General features: G+C 51.4%; 1 protein-coding gene across 5 annotated transcripts in view; it reads left to right on the top strand.

The window, feature by feature from the left end:
• CLASP1 (cytoplasmic linker associated protein 1) overlaps positions 1-23,611 on the top strand; it is a 266,484-nt gene that overhangs the window by 229,848 nt on the left and 13,025 nt on the right. For all 5 annotated transcript variants that reach the window (XM_065931368.1, XM_065931366.1, XM_065931370.1 and 2 more), the window contains 6 exons: positions 3,833-3,983; positions 8,299-8,545; positions 10,552-10,742; positions 12,636-12,764; positions 21,352-21,558; positions 22,783-22,899. In XM_065931368.1, coding sequence (XP_065787440.1) covers positions 3,833-3,983; positions 8,299-8,545; positions 10,552-10,742; positions 12,636-12,764; positions 21,352-21,558; positions 22,783-22,899 — 1,042 coding nt within the window. The remainder of the gene's footprint in view (positions 1-3,832; positions 3,984-8,298; positions 8,546-10,551; positions 10,743-12,635; positions 12,765-21,351; positions 21,559-22,782; positions 22,900-23,611) is intronic.

Raw genomic sequence — 23,611 nt, forward strand, 5'->3', positions numbered from 1 at the left:
ATGAGCAGAGTACAGGGCAGCCTGCTCCCTCTGCACTATGTGAGATGAGTCTTGCCTCTGTGACAGGACAGGGTTAAGACAAAACAGGAAAAAGATGTGTTACTTTCGAATGCCTTGGAGATTGCACAGAAGATTTATTTTCTTACCTTTATATGCTCAGCGTAGTGAACAAGTAAACAAGTCAGCTAAATATTTTGATAGCATTTTCCTTTTGAAACTCTCGCAGCTCTGAAAATAACTCCTGAAGTGTGCAGATGCTCCTGTGATGACGTGTAGATGCCCAGGGGCGGGCAGAGGCAGGTGGATAGTGAGGCAGCAGCAATCCTCAGTGCAAATAAAGCATGTCACTGCAGTTTGTTAAAGGTTGGTCATGCCTCGAAGTATAAGACCAGTTTATTGACTGTCTCCCAGTATACTGACCTGTGTGCCTTACTGGGCTCCACGCTTCACCCCCAGGCAGTCAATCTTCCCATCTAGCCGTGAAGCCCACCCTCCCGCTTGGGTACACAAAAAGTACCCAGTGCTTTAGCTAATGCTTCATAAATGGCTATAACTTCTGTTAATGTTGGAGGGAGTGAGAGTGGACCAGAGACATTGACCCTTAGAAGACCTATCTGTTACGTAAAACCAAGAAAGAGGAAATCTATCTGTCTCTTTGCCAAAACCCTGTTGATGTCATGAACAGAAAGAGTTATCCTTATTCCATACCGAGTATGTCTTTCCTACTCATGACAAAGAAGAATATCTCAGAAGGCACACTTCTGTCCCAGTTTCTCTTTTCCTGGCGATTCAATCTCATGTACCCCGCCCCCCACCCACGCTCTGCATCCTTCTCAGCAGGGTGAGTCCCAGACTTTACTCTGCCTGGGTATCGAGTGCCCTGGCCAGACCTCGGTCAGTGAGCACTGACCGATTGAGCAACTTTTCCTAATCTAAAGAACCCTATGAAAATCTCTCTGGAGTCTAATCACGGTGTTTATGGATGACTCAGACCTGGCCTTTGACCAAAGGGATTATACCTCCAAGCTGAAACAGGACAGGAGGTGGGGGCAGGTGGCAGACTGGGGGTTACCTCCCCAGTGTTTTCTGAGAAAAGCTGCTGCAGCCCTCTTGCTGTCCCCGTACATGGACCACTTGTAGGGGTCACACCACCTGCGATTCCCTGATGACAGCATCCACAGAGGGTTCCTTCTTCCCCACGTAGTAAGGGCTCGTGGGTATTGACTTGAAAAAACACAATTGCCAGAACATGAAATGGCAAGGCAAGCAGCCGTATCTGTTTCCCTTCAGAGGGAAATAATCCTGTCTCTCACCTGGAGCTCACAGTTTCCGCTTCATACCAAGGAGATACTTCAAAGCTCAAGCTAGTGAGCCTAAAAGAAGTGTCACCGCAGATTGTACTTGGCTGTGCCCGGGTTCTCCTAAATTGGAAGTCTGAGTTGGTTTATTAATTGAAAGTAAGAATGAGGACCATTAACTGGCAGAACGCTTTATTTTCATATTTTAAAAAAGAGGCTACTATCATGCTAAAGTTATATGTCTGAAATGAATTATTTTTAAGGAAGTTCAAGTTAAAAATAATGGGGTGAACTACGTGAAAGCCAACATCTTCTGAAGCGACATGGAGAATAATATTGTGACATCCCTTAAAAGCTGAACATTCCCCAGACTTCCTCCTGTCCATCCCCGCATTCTTCCCATGTTTTTTCCTTTTGCATGGGCTGTGTTATTCTTTTTGATTGTTGTTGTTAAAAGTATTTTAAGGCATCTTTTGACATCTTATATACATATTTTTTTGTTTTAAGTCATATTCAGTCTTTATTTATAAAACAGAGTACTGGTCAGATGTATAAATGCCTTTGCTCACACATAAGCTAGTGTTGTGGTGTTTGTGGAGGGGTGGATGGTGTCAGAGAGGCCCTGTGGGCTATAGTCATACTCCCTTCACATTAAAGCGACATTGCGTTAGATAACCTTATGAACTTAGAAGGGGTTGAAATCTTGAATTCTGTTCAAGTTTTTTATTCCACCTCCTGTCAGTGTGTACATGGAGTCTTAACTGTAAACATGTTGAAGTTCACATTGCTTTTTGTTTGATGCCAGAGCCAGTCTTTGAGTTGGCATGTGTTTTTGTGACCTCTCCAAGTGCAGTTAGAGTGTTTTCTTTCATTCATCAGAGAAGAAGGATACGTTCTCCCTGGGCCAGAAGGTTGCAAAGACAGTAAATTCATCTCAGAGTGAATTCAGATCTTGTGCTCTCGCAGGACCCATCCAGTCTTGGAAACCACTTGGGTCATTACAACTTCCAGCCAGTAGAGGTCTGGCTAATTCAAGTGAGAACCCTTCAAGTATTGTTCATCTGCCCAAACCTTAGACAACAGGAACAACAAAAAAGTGTGTGTGTTGAGGGGGAAGGTTGGTAACATGATTGGTGTTTAAGTTACAGGAAACTTTCTTCCTAACAGAATGTACAAGTCTGGCTGTATTGCTCTTGGGGGAGGATTGGTTCCCACCAGTGGATGACTGGTTTCAGTTATTTCTCTTCTGAAGAACAGAGAGATTGCTGTTCTTTAGTCCTTAATAATGAATGCTGTTGAATGTTTACTTATATACAGCCAAGGATCCTCTTTGGACTTCCTTTGTGGCTCAGCTGGTAAAGAATCCACCTGTAATGCCGGAAACCTGGGTTGGGAAGGATACCCTGGAGAAGGGAAAGGCTACCCACTCCAATATTCTGGCCTGGAGAATTCCATGGACATAGTCCATGGGGTCGCAAAGAGTTGAACACAACTGAACGACTTTCACTTTCAAGGATTCTTTTAACGTCTCTGGCAATTCTCAGTTATAACTCAAGACTTCTGCTAATTAAATTAGACCAACTTATCTGATCTTTTCTTGAATACTTTCTCGGGACAAGTGATGTTTAAGTAGCAGTTTTTCAGCTTGGTTCCCCCAGTTATTCTCAGGGAGGGAAGGTGATGGTTTTGCTCTTAGGATCTCCCATCTGTCTCAGTCTGCTTTGCAGACATCTGAAGAGCACTCTGTCGTACACTGCTTTATGCCAGGAGGATGTTTGCCTTAGTCTGTGTTTTGCTGTGCTAGATGTCTCAATGGACAACAGCTGATGTCACTTTTCTGTAAGGGACAGATATTTCTTGCTTTTTGAAGTGCTTTTAGATGTTCATCTGGAAGTGTGACTCATCTTTATAAGACCTGCTTTTGCTGTGAGACTCCCGGTGTCTGCATCTAGAAGAGTCTGGTTGTGCAAGCAGGTCCCCGGGTTAGATGGCAGGGTGTCAGGAGTGCAGTGGTGGGTCTGACTTTGAGTCACTCTGTACTCTGGGGGTTCATTTTTACAGGTTTCAGATACTGGTAAGCAAAATCCAGCCTTGTACAGTCATGTGCTTCCCTCCTTTAAAATTTGCCTGTAACACTAGCTTTCTTTTCATTTATTTGTACATTTGAGACCAGTAACAACCAAACTACTTTTATCCATCTTCCAGGTATGAAAGTTATTTTCCACATCCATTTCCTCGTGCGTCATCACTGGTTGTCGCTGAGTTCTTGCTTTCTCGTGGTGGCTGTTTCCCCACTGCACTGGCTCTCCCTGGGCGCTAGTGTCGTGTGTTTGGGGCCAGATCCGACGAGGAAGACGTGTAATTAAGTTGTCTGGTGGTGGTGCTCTAACAAAAGATGTCTTCTTATCATTCCAAATCACCTAAAGAAACTATAATTACATCTTATTCTGTAAATTACTAGAAGTAAGTTTTACCCATACCCCAATTTTATGCATGTGCCTCAATTTAAGAAATAAAATGTTTTTGATCTTTAGCATGCTGGACTATGATACAGAAAATCTGAACTCTGAAGAAATCTATAGTTCTTTGCGTGGAGTGACAGAAGCCATTGAGAAGTTTAGTTTTCGAAGTCAAGAGGATCTGAATGAGCCCATTAAAAGAGATGGCAGAAAGGACTGCGATATTGTGAGTATCCGCAGGCTGACAGAGGGAGGGCTGTGTGTAGTCACCACCCAGAGTGGTAGGGACCTCTGTGTTCACCCAGGGGCAATCCTGAACACTGAGCACGGGGCTTACTGAGCCCCGACTTTGGTTTTATCTCACAGTTGGAGTATGATTTTAGGAGGCCCAGGGCAGCTTTGTGAAATCGCAGTAGCGCTCAGCTATCTCTCTGAGGAATGTTAGCTGCCCATTTCCTCAGTTGGCTCCCATTATCCCGGACATGTGTGTGTTCCTCTGATGTGATAAAAACGGTGAGCCTGTGCCTGACGCCAGCGTGGCGCTCCAGGCACTGCCGTCTCCCGTAGAGGCAGGCAGAGTGGAGGAGGCTGTCCTGGGGGGAGGAACGATCAGGGCCAGTCGGGGTGCTCAGGATGCATTTGCAGAGGAGATGATGTCACCTTCTGAACAGGAAGGTTGCGAGGTACTTGTCAGGTCAAAGAAGAGGTCATAGTCCTAGAGAAGTCTGTGAGGAGGCAGAAGGATGGGGGTGGACTCAGGAGGATGTCCCCAGGGGTGGCGGCAGTGGGCATGGTGGGCATGCCCCGGCCTGGGGGGAAGGAGCTGGCTTTGGAGCTGACTCAAGACTCTGAAGGGCTTTTAACCAGGGAAGCGGCGTGGCCACACATACATCGTAGAAGGACTGCTGACACCCTGAGATGGAGCGTGACTCCAGGGGAAGTTGAGTTGGGTAGCGCATGAGCAGAAAGAGAAGAGCCAGAGTGGCTGGCAAGGACTGCTGAGGAGGCGCTGCCCCAACTCAGTGAGATAGCGGGGGCCGGGGAAAGGCACACGCGAACCCCTTTGGAACTTGATGAAAGGTTGACGCAACAGGAGTTAGGGTTTCAGACACACCAGTCTGGCGTTGAGGCTGGTGGTTTGGGCTGGTGGTGGAGGTTAGAGAGACACTGACTAGTTGCCTGATGGTAACTAAAGAAAAACAAGTGAAATCAGCCAAGTGGAAGCAAGGACAAAATCCTAAGGAGCATCAGTACTAAGGGAAAGACAGAAGGAAAGGAGTCAAGAAGGACCAGAGATGAGCGGCAGGGAGTGTGGCGTTGTGAAGGAAAGAAGTCAAGAAGAACCAAAGATGAGCGGAGGGGAGTGTGGCGTCGTGGGCTCTGAGGGGAACTTTCAGGAAGGGCATTCCAGCCAGAAGGGTATCAAATTGATATAATGTACCAAGTTAAGAAAGTTAGATTTTGTTGTTAAACGTGATTAGTATTAGGAGTTTCACTTTCTTTTTTTAATGTCTGAACTTTTTAAAACCCTTTTATAAATAATTTTTTCATTATATTAATAATGTATGTTTTACTTTTAGAAGAGAGTTACAAAGAGAAAAAAATCATCTGGGACTTCTCTGGTGGAACAGTGGCTAAGACTCTGTGCTGCCAATGCAGGGGGCCGGGGCTCAGTCCCTGGTCGGGGAACGAGACCCCACATGCCACAACTAAGATCTGGCACAGCCAGAATAAAATAATTTAAAAAAAAATTATCTACGAAACATCTTATACCAAGAGAAAACTCCTGTTCAGTCTTCTATGCATATATTTACAGATTCTTTTTTTATCTTAATTGTTAGGACAAAATCTTTTGGGCAGGGTGTGTAAGAGCCAGTACATCCCAGCACTGGTTCTGCCAGGTGTATATCTAAAGGAAGTGAAAGCAAGACCTTGAACAGATGTTTGTGCACCAGTGTTCAGAGTGATGTTAGTCACAGTAGCACAAAGGTGGAAGCCATCCAGGTATCCATTAACAAGTAAATGGATAAGCAAAATGCAATATATACATGCAGTAGAGTACTGTTCAGCCGTAAAAAGGAAAGTAATGCTATGTGTGTGTTAGAACATGCATGGACCTTGAAAACATCATGCTAAGCGAAATAAGCCAGATAAAGAAAGACAAGTACTGTGTGGTCCCCCTTCCATGAGGTCCCTAGAGTAGTCAGATTCACAGAGACAGAAAGTACAACGGGGACGACGGGGTTGGAAGGGCCAGGGAGCTATTGCTTAATGGGTGCAGAGTTTCGGTTGGGTAAGATGAAAAAGTTTTGCCCAAAATATGACATAGTGGTAATGCTTACACACCGTTGTGAATGTATTTAATGTCACTGAGCTAGACACTTAATGAATTAACTGATTTAAATGATTTGACATATATGTCATATATACACACACAGGTTTTGTGTTTTTTTAACTACAATTTTAAAAAAGCCATAAATGCATAGGCATAAAATGAGAGAGATGTATCTTATCGACAAACACAAATAAAAATTTTGCCCCAGGAATCACCAGTGCGGTCTGGCTGCCTGGGAACGTTTACTCCACTGTTCTGAGGTCACACGTCTGACCTGAGGAGAGGGACCGCCTTGCTCTCTCCGCGGCAGTCAGCCACCCTTCTCTGCTGACCTGTACAGGGTGCCAGACAGGCCAGCGGACTCAGAAGAGAGGACCCCCGGGAACGGAGGCGGTCAGAAACGTGACACGGGGGCCAGGGGACCAGAGGTTTAATAGTTTCAGACAAAACTCGGAATAAATTAGGAAAGCATTTACAGAGCATATTACAGACCTGCTCTTTGACCAGCGTAAAGACCAGCTCTGAGGGTCAGAAGCACATGAGGGGACAGCCGTCTGCCTGGGGGAGGCCGAGTTCTCTGCAGGTCGAGATCTCACCACTGTGGCGATACAGCGGGGGGCTCGCGGGTGGTGGACTGTAGTAAGAGTGGGGTCGTGCGCAGCCCTTAGCCCATGGCCATCTGCTATGCCTGGCTCCCTGCACCCCGTTAGCAGGCAGCAGTCACTGCGAGGCCCCTGGCGGCTGCTCAGCCACTGGTCAGTGCTGCAGTAGGCCCCTCCCCCGGGCAAGGACCTGTCAGTCAGTGACCTTCAGTGGCCCATTCGGCCAGCGGTCAGTGGGATGGTGATGGGCAGGTGGAGAGTGATTCTGGCCTTCCCTCTCCGGGGCCCTCCAGCTCACCCGGCCTAGAGGCGAGGTAGGGAGTGGGGGCACCAGGGGGCATGCTGGGGACTGTGTCCTACAGGGCTCCAGAGCCCCCCTCAAGGCCACCCACTGGCTTGGGGCAGCCGTGAACCTCTCCCCATCCCCACCTCTGTGACCTAGTGGCAGTGGGTATCTGTGTAGGACGCAGCCTGCAGAACCTGGGCCCCACCATCTGGGGGCCCTGAGGGGCTTGAGGCCCAGTTGGATCCTGGGCGCCTGGCTCGCTCAGTGATGTCAGCTGGACAGAGTCTGAGGCCCTGGCCCTGAGGGAGCCGCCAGCCGAGTTCTGCCTCCTCTTAGCAGGACCTGGGCCTCGGGGGATGGAAGCTGTGCCTTGGGACCTCGCCCTTTCTTGTCAGAACAGAGAATAGAGACTTCCCTGATGGTCCAGTGGCTGAGACTGCTGTCTCAATGTGGGGGGCCCAGATTCTATCCCTGGTCAGGGAACTAAGAGCTAGAATGCTGCAACTAAAGATCTGGCATGCCACAACTAGAACCCGATACAGCCAAATAAATAAATATTAAATTAAAAAAAAAAACAATAACATTCATTTGGTGGAGATTTACAGGAGCATCATTACATGACTTGATCTCAAACCAAAGGATTTGACCCCAACAAGTTTGCAATAACTAACCACACCCCCTCCCTCATCTTTCCTAGAAAAGAGGTTTGCTGAAAGCTGTGGGGAGTCTTGGGGGTTTTTAAGGCAGGAGCCACCCGTCTCCTTGCTTGGCCCTGCAGTAAACCTTCCTCTGCTCCAGACCCTAACATTTTGGTGGCGTTTGGCCTCACTGTACACCAGGTGCGTGGACCTGCGCTTTGGTAACAGGGCCACTGTAGATCTCTGAGGGTCATCAGGGGAGCGTCCGTCCATGGTGGTGTGGCAGGCTGTCAGTGAGAGAGAACCCTTCCTGTTGGTGGTACAAGTGTTCCGCTGGGGTGTTGGCACCTGAGGTCCCTTGAGAACTGGGGGTTCTGGTATACAGCTTGCCTTCTCCAGGGGCTCCTCAGAAGTTCATGGCGCTAATCTCAAAAGTATTTGTCAAATTGGTCATCTAGTTCCAAGTAAAACAGACATTCTGTGTGAACTAAGGAATGGTTAGATGAGAACGTAAGTATGTTCTGTCCCTTTTGAGGTCACGTAGGAGTTAGATATTTACAAATGGAAACACTGACAACTGTACTTGTATCAGCAGCCAGATTTCAAGTGAGAAATCTCTGGCTCTGCTAATACTCCTGAAGATTTAAGGACGGAGGAACTGACAGTGTGCTGTGCCCCAGGTGTCCCGTGATGGTGGCATCGCCTCCCCTGCCACGGAGGGCCGGGGCGGCAGTGAGGTGGTGGAAGGAGGCCGGACGGCTCTGGACAACAAGACCTCCCTCCTCAACACGCAGCCCCCTCGCGCCTTCCCGGGGCCGCGGGCGCGGGACTACAGCCCCTACCCCTACTCGGACACCATCAGCGCCTATGACAAGACCGCCCTGAAGGAGGCCGTGTTTGACGACGACATGGAGCAGCTGCGAGATGGTGAGTCTGGCCCGGCTCCGTGCCCCAGCGGGGCAGCTCCGGGCGCTCAGGGCGTGTGGGATGGGGCAGAGGCCTGCCTCGCTCTGCTCGTCTGAGGTCCCGTCGTGTGCCCGGGAGCAGGGGGCACGCGGAGGGCCTGTGGGGAAGGCTTTGTGAAGAGTCAGGCCTCCAGCTGGTGGTGATGAGCGCGGGCTAGGCAACGGGGAGACCGACCGTTTGACTTCTGGGGGGCGTGTCCCTATCCTGGGCTGTGGCCAGGCGTCCCGGTGCCCCGCAAGGAGAACTCCTGCTGGTCTCTCACGGTACTGGTCCTGCGGTTGGGGAAGGGATCTAATGTGCCCTGGGCACCTGCAGGCTGTGTGCTGGCTGCTGAGATGGAGGGGTCCTTCCTGTTGTGCCAAGTAGGAAACTGAGCTCCAGAAAGGTCGAGTTCCTTGCCCCAAGTAGAACATAACTGATACAGAACAGAACTGCTCTGGGTATCTTTCTGACTCTTATGTTAAGACCAGTGTCCGTTATTGAGTAATTTTGAGTGAGTGTGTGTTGGTAGGATAGTCATTTTACTTGGAACCTAATTTTTCCTTTTTTCACCTCACTGTCATGTTCATATGTTTCAGTTAATTTTAATTAGCTTTTAAAATTTTTATATATGTATACTTTGTTTCCAAGCCTCTTATTTTATGTTGTTTTTCAATTTTGAATGAAGACTTCAGTTAGAACCTTAAATCAGAATTCTAAGCAGTTAGCATTCGGCAGAGGCCTACTGTGTGTCAAGGAGGGTGTGGCTTGCCAGGGACTCAGAAATGAGACGCAGCCCCTGGTCCCAGAGCTTAGGGCCTTTCCCCTTTCCCTTCAGGGGAAGCAGACTCAGGGTGGTGGCAGGTGTGGAGGAGAGGGCTGTGTCACCAGTGGAGGCTGAGTTGGCGGGGAGGAGTGCAGGAAAGGAAGAGAGCCACGCTGTCCGTGTGCCGAGCAGTGACGGGAGCCCTGTCCGAAAGCACAGGCAGCTTCGGGGACGGGCGAGCGTGGCCGCCTGCTTGTGGACTGCTGCTTGCTGGTGGGAGCAGCCCAGTCTACCCAGCCATCTGCTGGGTGGGAGGCTAGCAGTGGAGGCCTTATTTGGGTTTGCACTTTCTGGGAGTCCTGGGCCGGTTTCCCTTCTTTATTCATAGGATCGATACAGTGTTTAACTCACCCAGTTGTCGGTCTTATTTAAGACAGACGAGGCAAGGATGTCAGCTATAGTTTATCTACCAACTGTATGCTAAAAGGCTTAAAGGACAAGGTGGGCTAGCAGGGGAGGCACGAGAGGGCTCTTTAAGACGTCAGCTTCCTTAGTGTTTGCTCTTCAGTCTTAGAAGGTTAGAAGCTTAAGAGGAGTGCAAATTTAGGTTCCTAATGATTTGTCTTTGTGTTTCATCCATTCTATTTAAAGTGAGTATTTAAGAGTATTGAGATCTCTTAAAAGAACATGTAAAGAGAGAGGATATGCTCCTCTGCTGTAGAGACCGTGGTCAAGTCCCCACAGGCGTTCCACTGCGTGATGTCGGCAGACCTTTCGGTCTGTGAGTAGGTAGTCCATGGGTTGCCCGGACGCTGTGACCCACGTGTGTTTGCGCTGTGGACTCTGGAGCAGGGGATGACCGTTGACGGCCCAGGTGTGGCGGTGGAGGAAACCGCACACTCGGGGTCTGAGAGCAGTGAGGGTGTCCCTGAGGGGCCTGCTGAGGCTGGGTGCTGGGAGTGGAGCTGGGAGGATGCCCCGGAAGGGGCTTTGGGGTTCTTGTTTGTCTGAAGTAGGGGGGTGAAAAAGCCAGGCCGAGTGCAGGCTCTGCCCCTTTTCACATCTGTTTTCAGCACTGAGCTGGTGAGGGTAGCTGCTGAGGGTGTGGAGTGAGGCCAGTGTCAAGTGCAGGGTGTGGCGGGCCCGTGGGGACCTCCCGGAGGCTGGGGAGCAGGACGGGGTCCTGTCAACAGGGCTGAGCATCTGTCTTGTGTCCCCCAAGTGCCCATTGACCACTCGGACCTGGTGGCAGACCTCCTGAAGGAGCTGTCCAACCACAACGAGCGCGTGGAGGAGCGGAAGGGCGCGCTGCTGGAGCTGCTCAAGATCACGCGCGAGGACAGCCTGGGCGTCTGGGAGGAGCACTTCAAGACCATCCTGCTGCTGCTGCTCGAGACCCTCGGGGACAAGGATGTGAGCTGCGCACCTTCCCGTCTGTCCCGGTGCCCTGGGGCCCCGGCTGCCCCCCTCTCTGTGCCGCCCTCCATCCCCGGGCCCCGGCTGCCCCCCTCTCTGTGCCGCCCTCCATCCCCGGGCCCCGGCTGCCCCCCTCTCTGTGCCGCCCTCCATCCCCGGGCCCCGGCTGCCCTCCTCTCTCTGCCGCCCTCCATCCCCGGGCCCCGGCTGCCCTCCTCTCTCTGCCGCCCTCCATCCCCGGGCCCCGGCTGCCCTCCCCTCTGTGCTGTGCTTCCTGGTGACACCCAGACAGTTCTCAGGTTTTCTGAGCCTAGGTTAGTGAGGTGCTGTTCTGACTGGAGACAAGCCCCATCCTGGCTTCAGTGTGGGATTTTCTGTAATAGGCTCTGTAGTCGTTGAGGGAAACTTGATCCTGCTTCAGGTCACTTTCACAAAATGTCTTAGGACTTTGTTAATGTAGAGTGTGAAGTTTTTTTAATAATGGGCTTTTCTTCTTAGGAGTTTTCTTTATGTTTCCTGTGCAGTTGAGAAATGAGACTTTTGCTTTTGGAAGACCCACTAAATGTGGCCTTCCCTGGGGCTCCCTCTTGTTTCGCCATTGCATGTGTTAGTGGTTTCAGCAACAGATTCGAAAAGCAGAGATTATAACTGTTTTCTGTCATCCTCCATTGTTATTAAAATAGAAAGCCTTCTCCACACTGTGACGTTTGAACATGACAAGCTGGGCTTTTGCACCTGGCCTGGTTCATTCTCTGCACGTGGCACCCCTTAGCTGACCCTTCCCGGGGTGAGCGCCCTGATCAGAGGCCGCTCCCCTCCTCGCCGTGTGGCTGCTGTCGGGTGGCAGCAGGAAGGCGTGTTGAGACTTCCCTGAATTCACCTCTAGAAGTAAGAATCCATCTCTGTGCTCTGGGCTTTGGTAGGCCAGCAGAAACACAAGTGCAGATCAGCGTGGGGAGCGACTCAAGGACAGGACCAGGCAGGTTTCAAGGCCACGGCCGAGGGTTGAGGTCACGCCAGGGTCACACTGATGGTGACTTTAAGGGAAGACAGGTGAGCAGAGGCTGGTGAACGTCATGGTGACCCCACTGGCTCTCTCTCTGCTGCTTAGATTGAGTGGTTTGGCGTAGGACGAATAAAGGTGGAAGGACAGTGATGAAAGATCTGTCTTCGTTTTTCTTAAAACAAAGTACATATTGGCTCCTGGAGTCCTTGTACTGGTTGGGCTCTGTCAGGACAGCAGCGATGTCACGGAAAGTGCAGAGGACGGTGTGTGAGCGTGTGGGCTCTGCAGGTGAGTGACAGAGAATCAGGATGTACCGTTTGGCTCTATTTGGTGTAAACTCCATCCTCTTTTGTTGAGATTAGGCGTCTGTTTGGAATGGCTTTCCTCCAGACGCATGACTCGCGCTTTAAGCAGCTCTGCACAGGCTCCCCTCCCCCGTGACCTGCTCACCTCGAAGGTCAGGAGTACCAGCAGATCTCCGCCGTCCTGGTAGGAAAGCCACTGTCTGCCAGGGCGGGTTGATGAGATGTGTGGGTCCTCCTCATCTGTTCTTTTGTGTGTTTTACAGATGTGTACCTAACCCTCAGAAAACCTGAAGTCCCCCGGGAGGTTGATATGAACTTAATCACCCTCATGCGGGCCTAGCTTGGCTCATTCGGGAAGCCATCTGGGGCCCCTCATAGGCACCGGCTCCCAGGGTGTGCCCGTGGGCACAGCGCCTACCTTCATGGAGCTGGCTGTCTGGGGAGCTGGTGTCCACTCAGCCTGGCATTCGTATCCCGGTGCCTGCAGGTCCAGGCCTGGGACCTGGTGTCGGGCCCTGCTGACCGTGCGCGGGGAGGCGCCGGAGCCGTTCGCTCATGTTTTCTTTCCTCTTGCCCCAGCATTCCATCCGAGCACTGGCTCTCAGAGTGTTGCGGGAAATCCTGAGAAACCAGCCAGCGAGGTTTAAAAACTACGCGGAGCTGACGATCATGAAGACCCTGGAGGCCCACAAAGACTCCCACAAGGAGGTGAGCCGGGTCCGGGAGCACACGCACCCCCACGCCCGCCCTGGTGTCCGAGCAGCGGCGCAGAGCCCGGGCCCCCGCAGGTGCCCACGGCCGGGCCCTCGCTGCTGTCCAGCAGGCCGGCCTCCCCCCGCAGTCAGGACCAGGGGTGGACGCGCGGCCGGCCTCTCGCCCTCGGAGCCCTGCTGCCCTCGGTGGCTGTCGTCACATGCTGTCCGCAGGGGCGTTAGGTGAGACGGGCACGTGCGGCGGTCCACCCCCCCCCGGCAGGATGCTCCTCCTCTCTGTGGGCTCTGGGGCCTGGTGGCAGCGCCGCCTGCTCCACCAGCTCCTGGTCGTGAGAAGCTCACTCTGCTGGGGCTCCCGCTCCTCGGGCCTGTCCCAGAGCACGCGTTTCTGGGCTTGGACTTGTGTGTAGCTGGTGGACAGTCCATGCCTTGTCCAGTCACTTGTTGAACTGTCCCAGTACCTGTTACTCCCAGTCCTTGGGGTATCGAGAGGCCGCCAGAGAGCAGGGAGGTGAGTGGAGCTGTCCTAAATGGAAATGATTTCAGTGCCACTCTTCCAGTGAAGTTCTCTGTGGACAGCAACCGTTTATTTAAAGCTTTGGGAAACTTGATGTGACACAGCGGGTTTGACTCCTACGTGAGGCATAATCACGTGGTCAGTTCAGTCTTGGCTCCTCTGTGACTCTCGTGAGCACAGTCATGGATTAAAGGAATTGTGATTAGAACAGTTCTTATATTCACAGCAAGAATCAGAGCCTAAATCGTGGCGTTTTTTCTGTTCAGCAGTTATGTGACTGCTGCTGAACAGAGACGGTCTGGCCTCCTCGGATTCCTGCAAGCTCAGCGAGGCTGAGGCTGCGGCTCTGTCCAGGCACCTCTCCACCCAGCAGTCCTAGCAAAGCACAGGGGTGTGAGCGACAGGTGTGTGTGCAAACCACTGCGTACACTTCTGAAGTCTGGCTCAGTGGCCTGTTGGTGATCATCATCACACACATTTGAACAAAACACTTTGCACTTAGAATAACTCTTTTGAAACAGTGTAAAGATCAGATTAGCTGATGGCAGTCAGCATAATTGTCAAGGACCAGAGAAGCTGACAGTGATCAACAGAATTGCTCCCAGGTGAGGAAGAGGGTCCAGGAGTTCCCATCCTCTGTCAGATGACGCACGCTGGCAGCTTTTGGCAGAACCAAGATACAAGCTAGGTCTTGTGTCTTTTAAGGGGCAAACAGGCCCATGCTGACTTTTCTTGTAAACCATAATGGCCTCTCCTTAATGAGAATACATGATCAAAAAAAAAATAAAATGGGTGATCTCTTACATGCATATGATATCAGTTGTTTTCAGAGGGGAGGACATAACTGAGAATGTGGCATTAAGATGAAGCCCAGTGTGACAGCCACTGGCCGTCCCCTTGGGAGATGTCTGTCTTCACAGTGGCTGTCCTGATGTTAACCTTCAGAACCTGGACAGTGGACCCTGACAGGCATGTATTGTTGGTTACATGAGGGGTTCTCGTTATTTTCTCCTGCAAAACAAAAGGTGGAAGAGAGAAGGTTCTCAGCTGTGAAGTCCTTTAGGTTGCCTGAGGGACACAAGCAGAAAATACCTGCTGCCTGAAGCAAATTTAGCAGCACTCGGTTGTGTGGAATTCTTGTGACCCAGGGTCTCCACGCAGCTGTCGCTGATTCCCCGATAAGGCAGGTAGAGGAAACACTGTGTCCTGAGAGGAGTGCCGTTGCTGGCAGGCCTCCCTGCTTTGCATACCTGCAGACTCACCTTGACTTGCTGCCCGTGTCCTTCCCTTATGAAACTCCACGCTGTCACTTTGCCAGAAACTCCTAACTTGGGCACCTGTGTGTTTCTGTTGGCATATGAAATTAACATCACACACAGTATTTCTCTAGTTATTGTATTTTCTCACCAGTACACTCAAACGTTTATTCAAACATCATTCTCATATTTATTGGAAAGGATCCAAGGTGTTTCTAGACCCAGTTACTAGTCAGACAGAGCCCAAGTCTCTTCCTGTCCAATTGGCGCTTCCAAAGTGTGCTCATCCTGGGCCGTAGCTCCTGGAACCTCCTCCATAAGAGGCTCATTTTGTGTTCACAGGAGATGAAGGAGATGGACTGGTGGGTTGACGAGGAGCTGCTGTGGCAGGGCCCTGGCATGATGCGTACTAGATCTAGTGTGGGGCTATAGCAATGAAGGACTTCTTGAAATACGGTTTCTAGTAGGTTGAAACATGTCATAAAGCCTTTAGGGAAGATGCTTGAAGCAAGGCTGCTAAATTGTCTTGTTTTTTCCCGATAAGCTGAGGGCGGTGTTCTGAGGGTCTTTAGCAGGAGGAGCTATGTGTGCAAAACACTATCACACTGAAACATGCCAGGCGCTAAATCTGTCTCATCCTGATCCATCCTAAGCTAACATAGACATTTTACAATAAGCACGATAGAGGATTTGGGGACCAATTTAGAGTTTTTGTTTAAAACGTTGGTGTTTGTTAGGTTAAGTATGTTTTCATATTCCCTATCTGAATACATAGATTTCTTAAATTATCTAACTCTGTGTTTTTATCTTTTTAGGAAATTTGCTGTTGCATTTCAATAGCTCATTAATGAAGTTACTGTGGTTTGCAGTGGTGTTCGCTTTTTAGCAAACACCTTAACGGGCAAAGGCCTTGATGGCGACCTTTTAAGATCCTATGCCCACTTTCTGTTTTTCAAAAAAAACTCCATTAACTTCAGTGCTTCTTATCTTAGAACTTGTAGTCCGTCTCTTAGGGCTGGTACTGAATCTGTCCATCAATGATTAAGAGAGGATTTAGATCTGATATGAGCATTGATACTATGAATGCGGTTCTGGGGTCGGTGGGAGCACGAATATAGCGATGGAAAGCCGAGTTTTCCGTGCAGCATCCGGCCTCCAGCCGTGCTGTCTGCCTGACCCCCACTGTGTAGTGTGGCTGCCGAACACGCCGCAGAATCAGATACGGGACGTGAAGGCTCGTGTCTTAACACTGTCAGACGTGGTACAAACTTTGCTTTCTAAGGCTGTCTTTAGACGTCTGTATCGTCTCAGAGACAGACAGCTGGTGTGCTAGTTGTTAATCACTTTATACACATTTAATGTAAGAATAGCTGTTGCCCCCAGGCTCCGTGGCTCACATGTGGTAGCCAGAGTGTTGGGGTCCTCCGTCAGAGTTCTGTTTGAACTTTAGAGAAGCATCAACTCTATTTCTTTGAAGATATTCTATTGGGCCATAACATTGGCCAACACAGTATACTCTGACCATTAGGCTTTGCTTTCACTGACCTCGGGCACGTAGTGAATATTCAATTACATTTGCCTGTTAAAAGAGAAAAATATCAGCTTCATTCTGTGTCACTCTGTGGGGTCAGCAGACCTTGTTTGCCCCACAGAAGTCCTGGTGCTTAAGGCATCAGAATCCAGCCTCAGGTGGTTTGGCTTGTTTGGGGAAGTTTGATTCTTAAATAAATATAAAACAACCACTGTTATGTCTCCCTGGGGTTTTATTTTGAAATCATTTCTCGTTAATTTAATGTTTTAAGATTGCAGAGAATTAAAAAAGCTAAACCAGACCATATTTTTAAAATGGAACTTTTCAGGACCTCTTGGCAAATAGCATGGCCTGTGCAAAGCAGTGGTGTGTCAGAGAGAAAGCGCTTTAGTGATGAGCTGATATTCTGCTTCAAATCCCAGTCAAAATCATTCTAGCCAAGGCTTCACCAAATCCTTGGCTCTGGAATGGCCCTTAGAAGCTTCTTGGGGTAGCGGCCACGTGTCAGCGGGTTCTGGCGAACAGTGCATTGTGTGAGTGTGGAGAGATTACTTCACCTCTCTGGACCTTGGTTTTCCTAATCTGTTAGCCCAGGGAGGGGGCCGCACGGTTATCTGCGTGTCATCTGGTCTCAAGATAATAGAGGCTGCTATTGAATAACAAGCCTAAACCTTCCTAGATTCCAAATCTCCAGTTTTCTTTGGGCCCAATCTTGGCATGTGGCCAGAAGCCCTATTTCCTTTGTAACTTTTAGCCTTGTAACAAAAAGACAAAACCAGAAACCTGTATAGTCCTTTAAAGGGTCAGAGTTGCTGCGCCAGTTTGACAGTCATAGCACAAACTCTGGTAAATGTTCTATGATTGGAGGCACAGGGGAGGGGGGTTGGGGGCTGTTTTAGACCTCAGGGAACTTACGATTTAGTTCAGGTTAGAGCAGAGGATTCCACAGGGGTCCAAAGGGATGCGCTCTGGGAGTTTGGTGTGCACTGGGAGGGGCGCTCTGGGAGGGCGCTGACGACGACACGAGTCAGGCACCGGGCCTAATGCAGGCCGTGGGCCGGGGGGACGTGTCTGGGCCGGGTCTGCTGCACCATCATGGCCCCAGGCGTGGCCGCAATGTGCCAGGCACAATGTCCAGCCCTGAAAGACGGCAGCCGCTGCCTCACAGTTACTCAGGGCAAGGAGACACGGCCCCTCCTCTCTGGTGATCTACCTCCTGGGAGCCAGATGTGACACCTGCCCTTTACTTCCATAGCCTCAGAAAGGGTGTCTTAACGAGAGAGAGAACTTGTCTGGAGAAAGCAGTCAAGTGGTTTGGTGTAGGGCAAATGAAGGTTGAGGGATGGTGATGAAAGATCTGTTTAACATCAGAGCTTTGGGGTCTGGAGACTAGTCCTTATCCTGCGTTGACCAGTTGGTTTGCTGAGTAGCTGGGGATGGGTCTCAGCCTCCTGAGCGTCGGAAGTGCCGGCACTCGAGGTGAACTGGGGCTGTGGGACGCCTGCCCCTCGTAGGGCTGACGTTCATGTCAAGGGAGTGAGGAGGCTAACGTTGTTGAAAACTGCAGACTCGGTCCTTTTAATCCTCTTCCACTGAAGTAGGTAGACCGGTTCTGAGTAGAATTGTGGTTGGGGTTTTCCTGTTTTATGTAAACCAGAAATCACTGCATTTCTTGAAATACATGTCAGAAGGCTATTGAAATTTGGGTGAATTAACTGTGGGCTGTGTGTATTGGGCTCCCAACTGGGCTTCCATTTTGATTGACTCGGTGTCCACAATGGAGTGGCCATCACACTCCTGCATTTGAGGCCAGGAAATACCGGGAGTTGACGGGCTTTGGGAGATGCAGAGGAGCCTTCTCTGTGCTGCCCGTCTTCTGCCTCCTTGACTCCTCCAGGGACCAGCCAGCCCAGCGCTCCTGGCATCCTCCAGGCGGCAGACACGGCCACCTCCCGGGCGTCCAGCCCCTCTGACTCCACAGCGCTGTTCCCCGTTGGCTGTGATCCCACCCCTTGAGGTGGGACAGAGTGAGTCTCCGCCTCAGAGCCTTACCACGCTTGAGCCGGTGTTGCGCTCAATCTGCCCCTGGAGGGGAGAGTGATGGCTGTGTGGTTAGAGACTGTTTGATGTAGACTCTGCCTTTTGAAATCGGGCATGTGCATTTTCAAGAGAAAGTACTGTCTAGGTAGGGTAGGGAGATAAAGTGTTGCCGTCCAAACTGATGTCGGCATACTAGATTCAGCTCCCCCCCCTCTTCTTTTTACTTAGGAGGGAAGCAGGCGCAGACAGTACAAGAAGCATCCCTCAGGTTCACCTCATTGGCAACAGAGCTAGGTCCCTGAGCTTGGACCCTGAAGCTTTTTCCTACCCGCCCTCCCTCTTGGGCCAGGTCTGACAGACGGGGACTTGCATGCTGGGTTCAGGTCCCTGGTGGTGACCATCTCACCAGAGAGACGGCCTCCCCACTGTGCTGGGCACACAACCCCATCATCCTGCCTGTTTTGTGAGGTCTTCCCGGCTTTCCCCAGAAGGTGGCGCCATGGTCTCCCTTAGCTTTTAAATGCCTGGGGCTGAACTAGGTGTACCTTGAAGAAGGAAATGGAAACGCACTCCAGTATTCCTGCCTGGAGAAGCCCTGGCAGGCTCCTCTGTCCACGGGGGTCGCAAGAGTCGGATACGGCTTGGTGACCAAACTACTACCGCTAACTGGGTCATCTCTGAACGCTTGCGTGCTTGTTCATGGGAGCCAGCCAGCTACACTGCAGTGCCTGTGACAGAGCAGTCAGTCTTTGTGAACCTAAAGCTTGCACTTCAAATTATGACAGTTCTGTGCTCTCAAAGAAACCTTATCTTTAAACAAACATTCATCAATATTCCGAGTAATGATCTCATTTTTCAAAAAGTTAGATAAGGAAATTATGCTTTTCCGAGCTAGACACTATTAATTCACTGACTTGGAAAAAGAAGAATTCCTGTGTTTCTACCAGACTACAGAAAAATCAGCAGAATTGGAACCGTTTTGGTCACTTGGGGTTGGTAATGACCCAGAAGTCGGCCTGACCCCGCTCTCTCTCATCGTCTTCACCATCTCTGAGAACTCCTGTTTGCCCCTCTGGCCCCTGTGTCTGCCAAAGAGCACTCTCCTCCTCCTCTCTGTCGCCTGTGTTTACTTTGCTCTCTGCTTGCTTACATTTATAATCTTTGCTTCTTATGTTACATAGAACACAGGGGTGAAACTTAAAGTTCACCCTGCGCCAGGCAGCCGGCCAGCAGCCGGGAGCCTGGCATGCAGAGGGAAGTCAAGAGCAGCAATCCCCTGTGCCAAAAACAGCGTCTGCCTTGGGAAACTCGCTGCAGCCTCCATGAAAGGGGGCCTCAGATAGACCTCCTTGAAGTGCAGCTTCTGGCATTTTCTCTTTAGGGCATTTTCAGAAAACCTATGTTTGATTAAATGCTTCCTACAAGCAACTTCAAGAATTTCTGAGTTTTATCAGAGAAAGTTCTCCTTGGGCTCAGGTTTCAGCTCCACATACCCAAGCTGGTCTGTTCCCCAGCAGCTCCCTGCAGGTTAACGCCCGTGACCTGGATGAGAGTGAAGCCTGGAGAGGCTGGTGGGGAGGAGGAAACCCTCGCGAGCGAGCCTCACCGGAAACCTGGCCATTTATCTCCCTGTCCGGTCGGTGCCCTTTGCAGCCCTGAGGGGCGCCGGGAGGTTTCCGCTTTACTCCTGGCGAGACTCAGGTGCGGCCGCCAGACCTCTTCCCGGCCCCTCCCCCGGTCCTGGTCCTCCTGCCCACCGGCCCTCTCCCCGTCTTGGTGGTCTCTCACGTTGCTCTACATCAGTGTTTTCCAGTTTGGGATACGGTCAGTGAAATCACCCAGTATTTTCTGACCCTTGCATTTTTTTCTCCCCCCATGTTTAGAAACTAAGACCTCAGATTTCACCAGTTAGTATTACTCAGTTTTCTGACCAGCGTCCTGTGACACCTATACGCTGATTTCTTACAGTTGAAGGGCATTGGTGTCCCACTGCAGGGCCAAATTAGAGAAGGGATGGACCCCTCTTCCACCATCTGCCTAACCGTGTGTCACAGGCCAAACACTTGGCTTTCCCACGTATGCCGTGGACGGACCACAGTCCTCAGGACACACATGAGCTGAAGAAGAAGAAGAGCACTTCATCTAGTGATTGCTGCATGATGGGGCCCTTCTAACGGTATGCTGTTGTTCTCCAAACAAACCGATCACTGGCGAAAACTAACCTGAACTCAAGTCTCTTTTCCAAAGGACAGATCTGTTGCCCTTTCATTGTGTCACCCAGAATGGACCTTCTGGGCCTTGTACAGTTGATTTCCCCAGAGCCCAACTTGGTTCTCTGGAGATGTCTTGACTTCCTCCTCCTTTTCTGAGCCAGCTCCTCTGTTGGAACATGTAAATGCAGATCAGCAAGGCACGCCCTGGAGCTGCCTACCAGTCATGAACACACATGCGTGCTGTGGGAAAATGAGTTGGACCAGCATTTATTGAGCTCTCTGTGCATAATGGACACTATTGGGTGTGGGGGACAGAAGGTGGCTGAGGTGGGAACTGACCTCCAAGGAGCCCTTAGTCTCGTGGGGGAGACCGTGTCATCAAAGCATGTAAGTGCAGTGGTCACGGTGCACCGGGGGCTTCCTGGGGGTTCTGGTGAGGTGAGTGCATCCTGCCGGCCAAGTGACGAGCATAGGTGAGCAGCAGTTAGAAAAAGGGAAGGGAGCAGCCTGGGCCTAAAGTGGCTGGCAGGGCTCCGGCTTGCCCCACTTCCTTCCATCTGCTCCTGGCCAACTGGAAGGTAGCAGACCCCACCCTGGGGACCCTGCCTGCTTCTGTGGCCTCTCCTGCTGCCTCCTGAACCTTTACATCCTCGTGCAGCCCCTCTGCGCGGACCACCCATCTTGCCCAGCACCAGCCTCTGAGGCCTGTGCTCAGCTCAGCCACTGCCACCCAGGAATGGGTGAACACGCGAATGCACACAGGTTGGGGAAGGATAGTAGGAAGAAATTAACCATGGCTATAAAGTTTCTAAGGATCTTATGAGCTGGAGCGCAGAATGTGACTCTTTTAGAGTGAGGTTACTTCTCTACCCCTGCTCCTCTGGCTGACTCTATTGGCCTGAAAGCGTGGCCAAGGTTGGCAGTGGTGGCGGGGGATTTCCAGCACTAAGCGCCGTGTGCCTGTCGCTTGGCCTTTGAAGTGTGTGTTGTGGTGTGGAGCCCACTCACCTGGGGGCATGTTTCAGGTGGTGAGGGCTGCCGAGGAGGCCGCATCCACGCTGGCCAGTTCCATCCACCCAGAGCAGTGCATCAAAGTGCTGTGCCCCATCGTCCAGACAGCCGACTACCCCATCAACCTGGCTGCCATCAAGATGCAGACCAAAGTCGTCGAGAGGATCGCCAAGGAGTCCTTGCTGCAGCTCCTCGCAGACATCATCCCAGGCCTGCTGCAGGTGAGCTCCTCGTGGCGGCCTGGCCGCTCAGCGCACGGGATGGGCGTGGTCTCTCCTGGCCCACCGTCCCTGAACACAGAGGAAGTTCCTCCAGGCAGCCCAGACCTGGGGCCCACAGAATGAACTTTCTGTTTACCGTGAACATATTTTGATCTTTCTTTGTTGTTCATTCCTTACTGCATGGCTGATGGGCCCAGCCCTGGGCAGGGTGAGCTGTGGAACCCAATATCAAACAGTGGTCCTTGTCCTAATCTGGCCAACAAATAGTAATTGAAACCCTTAGAAGCGTGAGGCATTGAGTTAAATAGACTCTGGAAGGCAAGGTGCCTTCTGCTGGGACCCTGCTTCAAGGAGTTGATGGCCCTCTCTGGGGCTTGGTACTCCTGTACCAACAGCTGCAGGTCAGGGCCGGTGCTGTGTGCTGAGTTACTGGGGTGGATGTGGGTGGTTCTGAGATCTGGGTGGAGGCTGATCTCTAGGTTGAAGGGCTCAGAGAAGAGGTGGTTTAGACTTGGGCCCTAGAGAGAAATTTCAGTGGAGAAGGATGGACAGACATTGGTTTACACTTAATAAACGGTGCTGTTTGCTGAGCACGGGGCTCAGCTTGCAAACACACACAGCTGAGGGCTGGATCATCCCCGGCAGAGGGACAGGCAGAAAGTCTGAAAGGTCCCAGAGGCTGCTTGGAGAGCAGTGGACAGTCCCATCTGGGTTTGGGGAGGGAGGAGCTAGGCTGTGGGCCAGCTGGAGAGGGTTGTGGAGGTCTGCCCCACTCCAGGACGATCCATGGACAGTGGGGAGTTTTATCCACAGTGAGCGACATAGTTCTCATTTCTTTAAAGGGATTTGTACATGTGAGGTTTGCTTTACCATGGTGAGAAGAAGGCACTCTCCCCCTTAATTTCCTTTTCTCAGTCTCTTCTCTCACATGTCTTGACTGGTGCTGCCAGCGTTTTCTGGCAGCTCACAATACAGCATCGTTCTCTGTGGAACAGACCAGCTCACCAGCCTCCTGCCTGCCACCCCGAAACCAGCTCACTCTTGACACTATTGCATGTGGCCTCTTTGGGGCCAGAGCTCTCGGGGTTCATCGGCAGAGCCCGGGGCACTCAGACGGCTCCCAGCAAGGCCGAGGTTGGAGTGTGCGAGCGTGGGAGCATTGGTGTGATGCCGTCAGCCGGGCAGCACTTTGATCGCGCTTCCTCTCTGTCCCTCTGGCTGCAGGGCTACGACAACACGGAAAGCAGCGTGCGCAAGGCCAGCGTGTTCTGCTTGGTGGCGATCTACTCCGTGATCGGGGAGGAGCTGAAACCTCACCTGGCGCAGCTCACGGGGAGCAAGGTATGGGTGCTGTTACGCGGCGGGTCGTGCGCCCGGGCCTCCCAGTGTCCCGGGCCCACCTCCCTGCCGGTCTGGGCTGCAGACAGACTTCCTCAGCGAGTGTGAGCTCGCTGGGCCTTACTCTCCAGGGGCGTGTCTCTAAAGACAAGGTGAACGACTGTGTAGTGACGTCACCAAGGTACAATGCAGTCTGCTGTTGCCCCTGTTTCTGACGTGATAGTTTTGAACTTCTAATTTACCCCCAAAAGGAAAATGGCTTTGTTTAGAAGCCAGCTTGTTTTCTGTCTGAAACACTGAGGACGTTTGCCTGCCGGCTTCACACCTGTCTGGGGGGGCTTCAGGTCCCGTGGGTCCATGTAACCATGGCCGCCTCTCACTGTGCCCAGCGCGTCCCGTGTTCACGATGGCACCTCTGCAGGGTAAGGGTGCTGATCCTGCCCGCGACCCACCTGAGGGCCCACGGTGGTCATACTGCCTCTTGTTCCTTCTAGAATCGGGCAGAAAATGAGACAAAGGGACTAGTGGCTCATGGAAGATGAGAGTGACTAGAGTGCTTGCTGGTTTAAAAACAAACTCACTGGGGAGAGAGGATAGCCACCCTTGATCTCAGGCAGGAGGGGCCAGGAGCTGGGCGGTGGTGAGGCCCCTGCTCCGGGGACTGCCTGGGGAAAATGTGTCACCGAAGTTACAGAGGGCCCAGGCAGGGGTGTGA

The sequence above is a fragment of the Muntiacus reevesi genome, chromosome 3 (assembly GCF_963930625.1).
Source record: "Muntiacus reevesi chromosome 3, mMunRee1.1, whole genome shotgun sequence".
Taxonomy (NCBI): domain Eukaryota; kingdom Metazoa; phylum Chordata; class Mammalia; order Artiodactyla; family Cervidae; genus Muntiacus; species Muntiacus reevesi.